Source organism: Calidris pugnax, unplaced genomic scaffold, assembly GCF_001431845.1.
Source record: "Calidris pugnax isolate Ruff unplaced genomic scaffold, ASM143184v1 scaffold4, whole genome shotgun sequence".
Taxonomy (NCBI): Eukaryota; Metazoa; Chordata; class Aves; order Charadriiformes; family Scolopacidae; genus Calidris; species Calidris pugnax.
Genome location: NW_015090781.1, coordinates 1,305,304 through 1,320,743, shown reverse-complemented (window position 1 = coordinate 1,320,743; position 15,440 = coordinate 1,305,304). Strand labels below are relative to the sequence as shown.

Here is a 15,440-nt window from a genome sequence, read left to right as displayed (position 1 = left end):
AGCTGGTCACATCACTGACTGCTTTAAAACTGACCTCCCCCTAACCTCAGGGTGGTCAGCACCCATCCTTACCTGCAGAAAAGCATGGCACTCACACTCAGAAGACTAGTGCCCAGGTTGTGAGTGCAGCAGAGACCAGGGCTTGGATTCATCCCCCCTGTTGTGCACCAGTGTCTGGGCATCTCATGTGGGCTGTAGGAACTGAGTCCAGGAGTAAAGGGAGCAGAGCTCTCCTGGAGGGAGCCAGTGCAGGGACAGAGCTCAGCAGCTCCGGACACGCTGCCTGGGGACCCGCAGCTCCGGCATGTTTTGGTGTGAATGACTTCACGACTTGCTCAGGGATTAAATACTTCCTCGTTTAATAACCTAATCATTTGGGCTAGTTTCACGCTGGACTGTTGGAAAGTTCACTGGCTGGAGTCATCAGCCAGGCCTCGTACAAATGGCTTCCCCCAGCTCTCAGCCAAGTGAGCTGGCCTCATCTTTGGGTCCACTGGCGGGTGGCTCTTGGCACTACCTTCTTCTGAAGGGCTTTGTTGTTCGTGCGTGTGCCTGAGGCTTTACACTCCGGGGCCTTCCTCACCACATCTTGTTTGAGCTGGAAATGCACCTGAAGAACAAAAATAACCGTGTAACCTTGTGTGTGCTCTGCTGGCTCAGTGGTCTGCAGGACCTGCCTCTGGACCAGGTAGGACCAGCCTTTGAAGATGACTCTTGAGCCAAGACATGAGATAGGAGGCCTCAGCCAGTGTTAGAATACAGTGGGAACTCAGTGCTTAAATCAACTGGAAACATATTTTTTTTTTCCTGTGGAAAATGTCATACCAGCAATCAGCTCCATGTCTTATGCAGAGAGTTGCTCCTGTGGCAACGTGACGTCCTAAGATGGTTTGGAAGATGAGCTGTGCTCTTTCTTTTCTTACCAGAGAATAGAGGAAAAGTATTGCTTTGCATCTCATAATATTTAATACACAGAATACTTTCTGTATTGAAAGGACAGACAGTCCTTTTCCCATGGCATCTCATTAGCCGAATCCTGATTAATAGTCTTTCAGCAACCAGTGCTTCTAGTAGATCCAGGCAAAAAAACATGCAGGAAAGAAACCTCCATCCACCACAGCCCCGCAAGCAGTTAGGAGAGGGAGAGGAGGACAAGGAGCATGCAGGGCACAGTGTCAGAAAAACAGGGAACAGGGAGGCCACACAGAAAGGTGAAACTGGAGAGGGGCTGCATGGGCTCCCTGGGGGAGGGACGGGGGGAATAGTGAGTAGGGGAGGTGCTGCAGGGGCAGAGGAAATGAGACAGGAGGGCTGCTGTGAGGGGAGATCTGCAGAAATCAGGCCATGAGGGAACAAATCAGTCTTCTACAGTAACGTGGTAAAAGGAAAATCTATTTTAGAAAGGAAAGCCAAAGAGCTGGGTGCTTAACCTAGCAAAACAAAGGCTGGGACTGGGCTTGACGGCTCTCTATAAATACTTCAGGGAATAAATACTGGCGAAGAAGAAGGGCTATTTAAAGCACAACGTTGGCATAAGAACAAATAGGGATAAACTGACCATAAATAAATTTAGGACGAAAATTAGAAGGCTTCTAATCCTGAGAAAAGGGCAGCTCTGGAAGAACTTCAGAGCCTGGCTAGGGTGGGAGGAAGGGACGGAGGGTGGGAGAACCACAGCAGTGTATTTACAGCAGAGCCTGAGCAGCACACGGGCAGTGAGGCAGATGATGTGCCAGGATGCTGCAGCCGGGGGGGTTCTTGCCAGTTCTCAGAGGAGGCTCCATCTGCAGGACCACTATGTTCACAAGGCAACAGCAGGGGCAGGGATCACCACCCACTCTTTTTATAACTAACTTCTAGCTGTGCAGCCTGCCCTCAGCAGGGCTCTGTAAGGGGCCACAGTGCTCTCAAGACCACCTGGTTTCACCTCATCTTCCAAAGGTGTTTGGGTCTTCTTTGTTGGCACCCCAGTCCCCATCTGTCTCGAGTGCTCTCAGCAGAAAGGGCAGACTTCAGCCCCTTGCTGTGAGTTTGGTAATGTGTTTGGTTCCAGGTAGGATGGAGATGATAGCAGAGCACTGAAACCCACAGAGCCGAGGGGATATGGAGCCTCCTCCGCATTATCACGTCCTGGAGAGCGGGGAGGACAGAGGGAGAGCAGCAGCCCGAGCAGCCAGGGGCTCTCCCCACGGCCAAGAGGCAGAGCGGCACAGGAGTTGGCACAGTAGCCCAGTGCAGCTGTACACTCCCAGTAAGGAACCGAGAGGTGCATGGCATTGCCTTCACCCTGTTCTCTGGGAGCTGCCGGGAGCCCTGTGTCTGCCAGGGCTGTACCCACTGGCAACGCTCTACAGCCCATCTCCTTCCTCTGCTGCTCACTAGACATCTCCTCCACGACATTTCTCTCACCCTGGGGTGAAGACATCTGGAGACACCCCGGTGACTATGCAGCCTGACTCACCAGTGAAGGTGCAGCTGGGCCCACTGTTGTTGTCACCGTCTGGGGCTGGTACCCCTCTGCAGAGGCTGTGACAGTGTAAGTGCCAGGCAGCAGCAGCCGGAAATAATCCCCCATATCACCTGGAACACAAGACGGGAAGAGAAAGCCCTCAGGATGCACAAGGAGCAGAGTGAAAGCTCTTGCAGTAGCTCTTGCTGAGCATACTTCCTTGAGGATGCATAGCCTTCAAAACCCAGGCAATTTTTGGCGTTCCTTCTAGATCTGCTGTCTACTGTGAGGCTGGGTTTATATTGGCAGACTGCATGAGATGTCTCCTTAGTGCCACAGAGTAGAGGTCAGTCTGTAAATAAACACCAAGCGAAAGGGGACGGTGCAGCAGCGTTGGCTGTGCCCCTGCAGGGAGTCTATAAATCTGGGCACTCGCCCGTCAGGTGACAGCAGCCCTCAGGGCCATCACAGCTCCCGTCTGACTCCTTACACCTAGTGCAATCTTTAGTTCCTGACATATACAATTTTGCCACATTTGGGTTATCAGCAGGGTTTTAATTGCTCATCAGCTCAGCTGCCCCCCCCCCCCCCGATTCTCCCTGCGTAAGGAAGCCCCAGGAGCTGGTATGGTTAGGGACAGGGGATGGCCAACGGTGAGACAGCAGCACATTATGGATTACTTAGACAATTTGAGTATATTCCCACCTATGGAACTGGATGGGTATCGCAAATTTGAGTAACCATCACAAGCAGCCTGTGTCACTTCGGCTTAAGTGGGGCTAATTGGTATGAGTGAGATACACACGAGTCAGGGGCTTCCAAAGGAAAAGAGGGAAGGTGGCTGGCAGGTCAAAGGGAACGATTTTCTTCCTCTGTTGAGGGAAGGTGGCTGGCAGGTCAAAGGGAACAATTTTCTCCCTCTGTTCAGTCCCAGGGAGGCTGCACGTGGATACTGTCCCATTTTGGTGCCCCCAGGTCAAGAGGGATGTGAGAGAACCAGAGCTCCTGACCCACAGGGAGAGCTCAGGTCCCACAGCGAGAGCTGGGTGGGAGGAGGTGGAGGGGGATCTGCCCACAGGCAGCAGCTACTTGAAGGGCAGCTACAACAGTGATGGAGCCCAACTCCTCTGAGCAGTGCCAGGCAATACGGCAAGGGGCAGCAGCCAGAGACGGCAGCTTGGGAGCTTCAGGGGGTATCAGGGAGGAGAGGCCGTGAAGGCCCAGGACAGCAGAGAGGCTGCGACATCTCCATCCTTGGGGGGCAGTGACCATGGGCTGGAGGGAGCGATGGCTGAGCAGAGTCATGTTGGGGACAATCCTGCTCCAAGCAGGAGGTTGGACAGGAGACCCCAGAGGGCTCTTGCAGCTCCACAACTCTGTGACCTCTTGCACACTCCCCTTTCCTATGCAGATTGGCATAATAAGCATCGAATATTTGAGTGTCACTGAGTCACAGACCTACAGCCAGAAGGAACTTTAATAATTTCATAGTCCAGCCTCTGGAGAACTGGAATATCACCTATTTTCTGCACCCAGTCTAATGTCTCGTCCGGTTGGAAAACAGTGTTTATGAAAAGGTGGTTAAAATCAGCCAGCAAAGGAGAAACCACCATGACTTGGATAAACTAACATGGCACTTCATTCTCGGTCTAAATTGGTCTGGCTTGCACTTTCAGCCTTTCATCTTGTTCTGCCATCGTGTCCTTTGCTATCCACTCTCTCAGCTCTGTGTAGGTGCTTAGATATTTGAGTTCCCTCTGCTCCCTCAGTCTTCCCTTTGGTTATCTATAAATGCATTTTCTTCTTTCTCTCAGATAAAACTGGAGCTGACTTTCTGCAGTCCCTCACAATAAGGTTTGCATTCCAGTTCTCACTTCTTTCTTTCCTAAGCTTTCTCAAGCCCTCCCTGGTCCAGCATCCATGGGCGTATTTCTCACAGCTCGTGTTTTTCGGAAGCAAACCGTGCTGGCCACACGTGTTACAGCCTCCCCTGCTGACCTCCTCCCACACACCCAAAAGGTGTATCCAAAAGGGACAGCATGCAAGGGGAGCAACAACCCACCAGAGGTGATGTCATGGCTGATTCCCTGGACAGAAATCACTGCTCCTGCAATGCCATTGTTGTTCTCATCTGATACCATCCCTTTGATGCCCTGGTGAACCTGCAGGGAGGGAAACAGACTGCTGGGTCACGGACACTGCTTTGCTCAGGAGGGTCTTGCTGAGCGCTGGAGGAGGGTGGAGCTCTGGGGACAACCCCACCTTTCCCCAGACCCCTGGATCTCCTGGTTCTCCCCAGCAGAGCCAGCCCACAGCACAACAGCCTTCCCAAAGCCTACCAACTAGAGCACCTAGTGAGCTCCACGACCACCTCCTTTCCACCCCTGTACTCCCATTGGTCCCCTACCATCAGGGCCGGGGGCCGCAAGGGCCTGTAAGGGACGGCCTGTAAATTCCCTGACGAGGGGGAGAAGGCCCTCCAAGCCTTCAATGGAATGCCTCAAACACTTGCAAGGAAATAAATAATGCTGGCCTGGTGTTCAAATAACTAGTAAGGCTCCTGAAAAGCAGTGGGAGGAGTGCCTCATGAAGACAAGATAGTTCTGCCACCCATCTGGGGAGCTTGCTAGTTGTCTGTTCTTGAGGCCATTGGATCCAATAAGTGACCTTTGCTTCGTTATCCGCGAAATGCATGTGAAAGCACGCACCCCTGCGTATGCTAACGAAGATTATAGAGATCTCGCTGAACAGGTATGACTATGGTACTCAGCTCTTCACCCAAACCATGCCACACGTCACCTGAGAGAAGGGAGAAACCTGCGACGAGGCTGTCCTTGGCAAGGGGGGTGGACCGTGCTAAGTCAGCAAACATAAACAGGGAAAATAAACATGCCTGGGGAGAACAAATAAGACCATACTCGGAAAGATTTTTCCAAGAAAGAAGAAGATTATGCCTGGGAAGATTCCCTGAAAAAGGCTCAGGAACCAGGACCAGTGATCTCTTTATCTCTGTCTTTTTCTCTGTCTTTTCCCTTCTCTATCTCTCGGTTTCTCTTTTCCCTCAGCGTGTTTAAGTAACAGTTAAGAGTTGTTAAGTAACGACCTTAAGTACCACTTGCCATAAGCTGTTGTATACCTGTAGTTAAGTAACACAAGGCAAACCTCCCCGCTTGCCATAATCGGTTATATGCCTAACCAATTACTGTGGACTTGTTACAACCTATACTAATCTCTGTGGGACACTAATAAATGTTTGCATATGGACCTTGAGATTTATCTCACCTTACACCGTTGGGGCTTTACGAATCTGAACCACTTAACCCCCTTCTTTGCTGAGAGTGGGATGTACCAGGGCCCGGAGGAGAAGGGTGTAGGTCCCAGGACTGCCCCCTTACCTCTTCAATGAAGGCAACAAGCGCCTCCCGGTTGGCCATCCACTGCCGCTCCAGGTCCTCCTCAGGGGGGAACTTATTGCAGCTCAACTCCAGGGTGATTTCAAAGCAGTTGGTGTAGAGGTAATTGAAGTCTTGCATGCCTGGAGGAGAAGAAGAGCCCGTGGCCAGGGGAATGTGAGGCCCCCTTCCCTCCCCACTCCTGTGTCCCAGGCATCCTGGCCAATGCCTATTTTCTACCACAACCGTCTTGCTTTCCCTCCTTGCTCCGCAGGTACAACCTTCTCCCTCCATGACAGAACGACTAGAGCCTTCTCCCTCTGTGCAGCCTCCTCCCCGTGTGGCTGCCTGATCCCTCCTTCAGCCAGGTCATTCACTATTCTGCCTTCAGATGCTCAGGAAGGTTTGGTACCTCAGGGACTGTATGTCCCTTTCCAGCTGCTCTCCAAACTTTTTTCTAGCCCAATTTGCTGATTTTCATTTTCTTCACTATGCCTTTTTAAACCAGACTTTTCAGGAGCCAGCAGCTACAAGAAATCACAGAATCACAGAATCTTCTAGGTTGGAAGGGACCTTAAAGATCATCTTGTCCAACCGTCAACCTAACTGACAAAAATAGACACCCACACAACAAACAAGACGAATCATCACTAAACCAGTCCTCCCAGCACTACATCATCGCGTCTTTTGAACACCTCCAGGGATGGTGCCTCAACCCCCTCCCTGGGCAGCCCATTCCAATGGCTGAGAACCCTTTCAGTGCAAAAATTTTTCCTAATATGCAGAATTTTTCCTAATATCCATATGTCTTCCCTTTGGTCACAGTTTTGGGTCTTGATGGAGTTATGCTGTAGCATTTTCAAATACACTAACAGATTAATGCCTCCTTCCTCCAGCAGCACACAGCAGGTCTCTGAAGACCTCAGGCACTTCTGTGGTTCTTTCCAAGTCACTTTCAGTCTTCCCAAGCCATTTCCCAGCCAGAGATGCAGACACCAGAACGGTGCTATTCCCTCCCCCACCCCGTCCTGTCCTGAGGTGTCTCATCTACCCCTTCCCCTCTCTTCAGCTCAGCACCTTGCTGCGGGTGCTGCTCACCAGCCCTTACCTTTGCTGAGCGAGTACCAGGATGCCCCATTTGTGATGCCATCGGCAAAGTAGTCCCCACAGTTCCAGCCACGGTGCATCCAGCCATGGGCGTACGAGTAGGTCTTGGCCAGCTGGAGAGAGAAAGCGGCTATCAGTCACCGCTCCGGACTTTGCCCGGCTCCAGGCAAAACATCCCTCACTTTCCCAGGCTTTGCTGGGGAGCCTGGGAGGGAAGTCAGACAGGAGAGAGTTCCTGCATTCTACTGCCATGAAATACAACACAAAGTGGGCAGGACCTGTATGAAAGGAGGTATTAGGAGCTGGGGCTGTTTAGTATGAGGAAGAGGAGGGTGAGGGGAGACCTCATCACTCTCTACAACTCCTTGAAAGGACACTGTAGAGAGGTTGGTGCTGGTCTCTTCTCACAGGTAATTAGTGACAGAACGAGAGGGAACGGCTTCAAGCTCCAACAGGGGAGGGTTAGATTGAACATTAGGAAGGAATTTTTCACCGAAAGAGTGGTTGGGCATTGGAACAGGCTGCCCAGGGAGGGGGTGGAGTCCCCATCCCTGGATGTGTTTAAGGGCCGTTTAGATGCAGTGCTGAGGGACATGGTGTAGGGGAGGACTTTGTAGAGTAGGGGAGATGGTTGGACTCGATGATCCCAAGGGTCTCTTCCAACCTGAATGATTCTATGATTCTATTCTATTCTATGAAATGTGGGCAGATGAGGGTGGAGGAGGGAGAGCAGACATCTGGCAAGCTGGAGGGTCGCTGATGGCACAGGGGGCTCCTTCCCTGCTCCCACCGAGACGAGGGGGAGCGGAGGGTGGTGGACCCAGGCAGTGCTGGTCCCCACACAGCAAATGGCACTAACAAGGGGAGCAGATACATGAGGAGAAGTAACCAGTATTAGCCCTGATGCAAATACCATATACATCAGGGAAATTTGTATTAGGAAATGGTTTGGGTGACTTCTGGTCCTGGCAACCACTTGTTTATTGCTCTTATTAAGATTACTGCTTATTTTCAGACATGAAAGCAGGGCTGAAATTGGGACACTGCACCCACCTCTGTGTAAGACAGTTTAAGAGAGACCATTGTTAGCATTTTCTAATGCAAAGTCTATACTCTTGTATGATGGTGCAGATGCTGGTGTAATCTCATTCTGCCAGCAGGAAAACAGTTACTTCACTACATTTCTGACTTCTGAGGCCATGAGGGTATCGTTAGCCTACGCCTCATCGTTAGCAGCCTCTCTGCATCTGGGTTCGAGCGCAGCCCTGATCCCAGCAGGTCCTGGCAAGCCTCTGCTGCCAGAGAAGGCTGAACTCCAGCTCAGACTTATTTTTCTCATTAACTGTTCTAACGCAGACTTGCTTTTCCTTGTGCTGGGTATTTCCTGATGGAAGCGGTGAATGAAGGCACTGTTTTCTGGGGCATTTTAACAATGGAGAAAACCCACTCCAGTGGGTTTTCAGCCAGGGCGAGCAGCATCAGCAGCACATACTGATGTATTCCATAATGTCTGCCTGTGCTCCCGGTGCTTTTTCATTGAATTCCTTATTCTTTGCCATCTGCAAGCCCCTGCTGGGCACCCGCCTCCCTTGTCCTGCTCTCAGCAGACCCCCAGCCAGACCTTGCCACCTCTCTGGGAAAATAACCCGTATCCATGCTATGATGGCACAGCAAAGCTGGGGGCAGGATTCAGCCTGGGTGGTACTGAAGATACTGGTGATACTGGGGTTATAGGGAACCCAAGCACAGCGTGGATGAGGAAGGGGGTCCTGAGGGTTAACACCAGCCTGTCCGTGTGGTGGGACTGGTTGAGAGTGGGACTGCCCTGCCACGGCTCACGAGCTGGTCGCTGGCAGAAACACCACAGCCTGCTAAGGGTTATTTCCAGTACGTTTCTTGGCTCATCTCCTGCAGGAGGCAGTGACCCAGAGCCTCCCGGCCAGCTCTCGCACGCTGCACCTTCCCAGGGCTGCGGGCCCTGCTCACCTTCTGGAACAACTTGTCATCAGGAGTGGGGGTGTTGACCGTGCGCCGGTGGCTCCTGAACCGCTGGTCCTGGGATTTGTCATAGGGGTAATTTGCCACCACCGCTCCGCCGTGCAGGTTGGCCGAGAGCACAAAGTTGTAGCCGCTGATCCACTGGATCACAGCCAAGGTCTCCGGTTCCACCTGCGAGGAGAAGAGGGACGGGGACGGGGAGAAGAGCTCAGCCACCTCTGCGCCAGCTGCTGCTCTGCACCAGGTTGTGGTGGGATCAGTCACTTCAAACCCAGCCTGGCAGGGTGCCCGCCTCAGCCCTCATGGCTTCTTCCCCCTCCATCGCCCACCCTGCTCGCAGAGCTGGCTCCTCTGGATGTACCCTGCTCTCCCAGCACAGCCCCAAAACCCCAGGCACAGGCTTTAGCCACCTCCTCTGCCCTGCACATTGCCACCTTCTCCCCAGGCTGGCCGTGACGCTGGAGGTGCAAGCTGTGCCAGAGGGCAGGGTGACATCCCTTCTCTGCAGGCAGGAGGCATGGGGAAGGATCCAAGCACCACGCAAGCTGAAGGACGGTGTATTTGCTTGGGTGCTGGGCCACGCTAAGAGGACACCGTAGCTCTCACAGCCTCCCAGACCATTACCTGGCTTTTCCAGTTGTCGGGCAGCGGGATGTGGTGGTTTGGCCCGCTGATTTCCCCGCTGTAGTACATGAACGTGTTGAGGTCCGGGAAGTTGCGGTTCAAGTCCACTCCGTTGGCGTTGTTCCTGCCCGTCAGGTACCCATTGCTGTCCGGGCCCTGCAGGGCAAAAGCACATCCCGGGGGTGAGCACAGGCAGGCTGGGTGTCAGGGTCACGGGGACCGCCTGTTGCGACACATCTGGTGTTGCTGGCAGGAGAATAAAGAGCATTGGAACTGACAGAGAAAGTCAGTAAAAATATCATCTTCATTTTCTGGGGTCACAGAGAAAGGCACAAGCCAAATAAACAATCCACCTCCACTGAAAAAGCCGTGAATAAAATATCTCCCCAAGGTCTAGGCACAAAGGAATGGCTGAGGTTTTGGGCGAGGACTAGAGGGCTTCCCTGTGCGCCAGCCCTCATGTCCCTGTCTGCTCATGGCAGTGGCATTCAGCTGCCACTTCTCCAGCCTGGGGCAGGGGGTTGGCAGTGACCCTCCCATGACAAATAACTTATTGGGAGAGCAAGGCAGGTGTAGGAAGCCTTCTCCATCACCTGCCAGGGCCACCTAGGACAGGACACACAGTGTGAGCCCTTGGCAGAGGAGGTGAGGAGCAACGATGCCAGGTGAGGGGGCTGGGTTTGGCAGGGCATGGAGAGGGAGGATTACTCCTCTCCATAGGTGCAGGGAAGGGGATCCCGCAGGGATCTGAAGGGCTTCCTGCCCAGCTAGAGGAGGCGATCACTGCCTGGTACCTGCTTGGCAGCCACTTCGTACCCATCAGGGTTCATGGAGGGCATGATGTGGATGCGCGTGTCATGGATGAGGCGAGTGATCCGCTCGTTGCCCCGGCGGTACTCCTCACACAGGAACTCTGAGAGCTGCAGCAGCAGCTCACGGCCCAGCACCTCGTTGCCGTGCATGTTCCCAACATACTTGAACTCCGGCTCCACTGCAGAGAGCAACAGAGGACACCATCAGCCAGGGCTGGCACAGGGGGAAGAGACAATTCCTAATGCAGGGAGCCTGGGCAAGCTCAAAGAACCCCCAATAAACGGTGTGAAATAGCCATTTTCCTTGGCAAATGCAAATCTCAGTGAAGGAGAGTGCCACGGTTCTCCTATGGGCTCCCCTGCGTTTTTCCACGACATCTCCGGCTCCACTGCAGAGAGCAACAGAGAATGACACCATCAGCCAGGGCTGGCACAGGGGGAAGAGACAATTCCTAATGCAGGGAGCCTGGGCAAGCTCAAAGAACCCCCAATAAACGGTGTGAAATAGCCATTTTCCTTGGCAAATGCAAATCTCAGTGAAGGAGAGTGCCACGGTTCTCCTATGGGCTCCCCTGCGTTTTTCCACGACATCCAGTGGTGTCCCCCAGTGGTCAATACTTGGTCCAGTTTTGTTTAACATATTTATCAATGACCTGGGCGAGGGGACAGAGTGTTTCCTCAGCAAGTTCACTGATGATACCAAACTGGGAGGACTGGCTGACACTCCAAAGGGCTGTGCCTCCATCCAGCGTGACCTGGACAGGCTGGGCAGAGAAGAACTTAGTGAGGTTCAATAAAGGCAAGTGTAGGGTCCTGCACCTGGGGAGGAAGAACGCCAGGCACCAATACAGGTTAGGGGGGGATCTGCTGGAAAGCACTTCTGAGGAGAAGGATCTGGGGGTCCTGGTGGACAGTAAACTCTCCAGGAGCCAGCAATGGGCCCTTGCGGCCAAGAGGCCAATGGGATCCTGGGCTGCGTAGGGCAGAGTGTGGCCAGGAGGTGGAGGGAGGTCATTCTCCCCCTCTGCTCTGCACTGGGGAGGCCACAACTGGAATCCTGCCTCCAGTGCTGGGCTCCCCAGTTCAAGAGAGACAGGGAACTGCTGGAGAGAGTCCAGCGTAGGGCAACAGAGAGGATGGAGGGGTTGGAGCATCTCCCTGCTGAGGAAAGGCTGAGAGAGCTGGGGCTCTTCAGCCTGGAGAAGAGAAGGCTGAGGGGAGACCTTCTTCATGCTGACAAGTCTCTAAAGGGTGGGTTGAAGGAGGATGGAGCCGGACTCTTTCCAGTGGTTCCCAGGGACAGGACGAGGGGCAACGGGCACAAGCTGGACCATGGGAAGTTCCACTCCAATGGGAGGAAGAACTTGTTTGGGGTGAGGGTGTCAGAGCCCTGGCAGAGGCTGCCCAGGGAGGGTGTGGAGTCCCCTTCTCTGGAGATCTTCAAGCCCCGCCTGGATGCTCCTGAGTGATGTGCTCTGGGCAGCCCTGCTTTGGCCGGGGGGTTGGACTGGAGGGTCTCTAGAGGTCCCTTCCAACTCTGACAATTCCCTGATTCTGTGGTCCCTGAGAGCCTCTCATGCTCTCCCCCAGGTTGCTCCTCACCTTCACGGCGCACAGGATGCATGTGCAGGTGGGCTGGTCTCTGGGGACATGCAGTGCGGAGACCATGGAGCACAGGCAGGGTTGCTGCTGCCCCGAGCCTCGGGATGCCGGGGTCCCCCAGCTGTGTGGGAGGTGGCAGTGGAGAGGACAGGCCCTTCCTCCCACCTCTGCCCTTTGCAGTTTGCTCTCGGTGCCTCTCACCAGCATGGCACATTCCTGGCCCTGCATGCCTTAAGGAGCTTTTCACAACTCTGCAGGATAAAATCAATCCCTGGCTTCGGGTGAGCTGTGCTCTTTCAAGGGAAGGGCACAGCTGGCTCTGGCTGCTCTGTCAGCCCCTGACCCCCACCCTGCTGGGAGCCATCAGCAGCTTCTCCTCTCCCTCCCCTTCACCTGCCTCCAAGGAAAAGGTTTAGGGGTTCCTCAGCTCCAGGGACAGGGACACAAGCCTAGAGAAACCCTCACTGGCTGAGTTGAATAGGGATCAAAATGTCCCTTGGGCAGCTTCATTATAAGCAAAAACCTCTCTTGCCACTAACTTTTCTAAAATGAAACACAGATTTAGAGACACATTTCTATTTTGAAACACAGATTTAGAGACTGGGGGCAGACAGTGCCCAGAGCAGGACTCGCTGCTTTGCTGAAGAGGCAGCACAGGTGAAGGACTGGGGATGCTTTCCCAGAGGGGCTTTTAAAGCAGTCACTTGAGGGAAAATAAAATGCCCCGTTGCAGGCCAGTCAGCGCTGGCAGGACGAGAGACACCAGGGGAATTGGGTTAAAAAGGGAGGCTGATTTTCACACAAAAGGGTCAGGGAAAACCAGGGTGTCATTACAAAACGTCGGCTTGCCAGAGTTTGAGGCTCCCGGGGCACCATGAGGTTTCCAGCCTCCAGCAGTGGTCAGACCCACAGGCGGTGTCTGTCAGCATCCCTGGGGTGAAGGCACTGCAGCCCCCTGCATCACACACCTGCTGCTTCCAAAATCCCCCCCAGCCTGTGCCGTGTGGGGAGGAAACATCACTTCTGGACGTGCTAAAGACAGATTCTACAGAAAAAAAATCAAATTTTGGCAAAATATTTTGCTTTTCTGTATCTTTTGATCACTGCACCTCAGCACAGACACCACAGGTGGGCAATGTGTTTTGACCTGGTTAGATTTCAGGAGACATGAGAACTGATTTAATTAGGCTATAAAAACTATTAAAAATGTCCTGGGGATATGTGCAACCTTTATTTAAAAAAATAAGGCCTCAGCAGGGATTCTCCTCTGCTTTGTTTGAGTCTGCGGCAGGACTTTTTCAATACACAGATCCCTCAGCATTACCCACATGGCACACTAGCCCTAATTACCGCACGTAATCCCATTAACTCTAGGCTTGCTTTTCAGAGTTACTTTCCGTGGCCTTCAAGGGGGTCCGCAGGTTCCCAAAGCGCTGATGGTACATGCTGGAAGTACCAGCCTGAGGGTGGCCCACGCTACAGGTAGGGTCCATGGGTCCCTTCTGCCTGCCTGGGGCAGAGGAGACCTTTGTCAGGCAGAGGAGATCTTCGTCACCTCCTGTGGCCCTTCCAGCAGCTCTCCTCAAGCTCTGCGGGTATAAAACCCACCGGCGCGTTGCCCGTGCCCTTTGCTCACTCCTTGCTTTGAATCAGCCCCTGATGTGCTCTGGAGGTGCCCAAGGTGTCCCCAGTGCCGTGCAGGTTCCCCTGCACCAGAGGAGGGTGGCACCGAGGAGGTGAGGGCGGGCAGCACCCCATCCTGCCTCCCAGCACCCCTGAAGGTGATGCTCTGGGTTCGGGAGGGCTGTCCCGGGGGGGTGTGCGGGGTGGGGTACCGCTCACCCCTGCAGCGCTGCAAGCAGTTTTTCATACAACCACGGACTCCTCAGCCCCGGCCTTTACCCCCACCAGCCACCGAGCAGGGTCTGAGAAGGCGAAAAAGATCCTGCAAAATGTAGGCAGAGCCCTGGCCTCATCTGCAGCCCTGGGGGCTCAAGGTGGGGAAGCGAGGGAGCTCTGTGTGCACACCCCCAGCCCCTCGGCCCCCTCGGGGACACCTGGCTGCCAGCAAGGTCTGGCTCGGCGGCCTCTCGGTGCTGCACAGGCAGCAGCTCTGGGCCGTTGCTGCCAAGGCTCCACGTGGCAGCAGGCAGAGACCCCCGAGGCTCTCCTGGCACAGGAGCTGCACAGCCCACGGGGCCAGCAGGGCTGCGGGAGCCCAGTGCCCGCTCTGCCAGGGTCCCTCACTTGCTGTCCCCCTCGCTTTGGGGTCTGGAGATGGAAGGGCTCAACTTTTCCCTCCTGCCCCACTACCCAGCAGCAAAGGGTGGAGGGTGGTCTCAGCCTCTCCCTGTGTTTTGGGAGGGAGAGGGTGACAGGGCAGGTGGGGTGCTGGGTGGACTCGCCCGGGTCCTCGTGTCAGTCTGGGCTGAAAAAATCAGAGCTCCGTCCAAAGTACACGCCTGGGCCAGGCTGCAGCCACACAGGCACAGCGCAGGCATGTGGGGTGTGCGTGCGTGTCCCCGGGCTGGCCGTGGGGTCCCTGCCAGAGCGGGCACCGCCGGGCACCGGGGCGTCGCTGGAGCCCTGCCCGCACAGGGGGGCTCCCCGGCCCGTGTCCCGGCGGCACGGGGAGCGCGGGAAGGAAGCCCATCCTCTCCAACCCGCTGCCCCCCGGCCCCCCATACTCACGGGGCTCGTGGATGCCCGGGAAGTCGCTGAACTCCAGCACGTAGAGGTGCCGGCCCTCGACGCTGCGGCCGATGCTGTAGATGCGGGTGACATAGGGGCACTGGCCCTGCACGCGGAACAGGGCCTGCACCAGCTCCTCGTAGCGAGAGCCCGCAGCTCCGTTGCCCCGCTCTGCCCCGGCCGCTCCCCCTCGGGGCCCGGTCCCCGCTCGGAGCCGCGGCCGCTGTCCCGCCCCGTCTCCCGGGGAAGCTGAGGGAGACGCCGCCGCAGGCTCTGGGGGGCGGCCGGCCCCTCCGCCCCGGCCCCGGCTCTCCCGGCGGTCCCGCTGCTCCCGGGGAAGGGAGGGCGGCCCGGCGGGGCTCCCCCCGCAGCTCCCGGCGAGGAACCGCAGGGGGAGGAGGAGGAGGAAGGTGGGGTGCGATGCAGGAGCTGTCTGCTGAGCAGGGACCGGCACCGAGAGCGACGGGCAGCGGCCGGTGTCACCCTGCCGTGCGCTGGAACCGGCGGGTGACATAGGGGCACTGGCCCTGCACGCGGAACAGGGCCTGCACCAGCTCCTCGTAGCGATGGTGGAGGAAGCTGAGGGCGGCCGCCCCCTCCAGCAGGAGCAGGGCTCCCAGCAGGGCCCGCAGCCCCCCCCCCGCCATCCTCCCGCGCCGCCGGGCGCCCGCACCAGCGCCGAGCCCCCGACTCCGGGAGCTTAAAGTGCAAACTCCAACCGGCTCTTTCCAGCGCCGAATGCCAGCCCCCGGCCCCTGCGGGCGG

General features: G+C 55.4%; 1 protein-coding gene across 1 annotated transcript; it reads right to left on the bottom strand.

The window, feature by feature from the left end:
* Positions 1–335: 335 nt before the first annotated feature.
* Positions 336–15,413, bottom strand: CPN1 (carboxypeptidase N, polypeptide 1). The gene is made up of 10 exons (XM_014958027.1): positions 15,221–15,413; positions 14,676–14,799; positions 10,365–10,561; positions 9,571–9,726; positions 8,935–9,117; positions 6,950–7,061; positions 5,845–5,984; positions 4,512–4,611; positions 2,462–2,580; positions 336–610 (listed from the first exon to the last, which is right to left on the bottom strand). The coding sequence occupies exons 1-10, from the start codon at positions 15,320–15,322 to the stop codon at positions 479–481; spliced, it is 1,365 nt and encodes a 454-aa protein (XP_014813513.1). The 5' UTR covers positions 15,323–15,413; the 3' UTR covers positions 336–478.
* Positions 15,414–15,440: the final 27 nt, after the last annotated feature.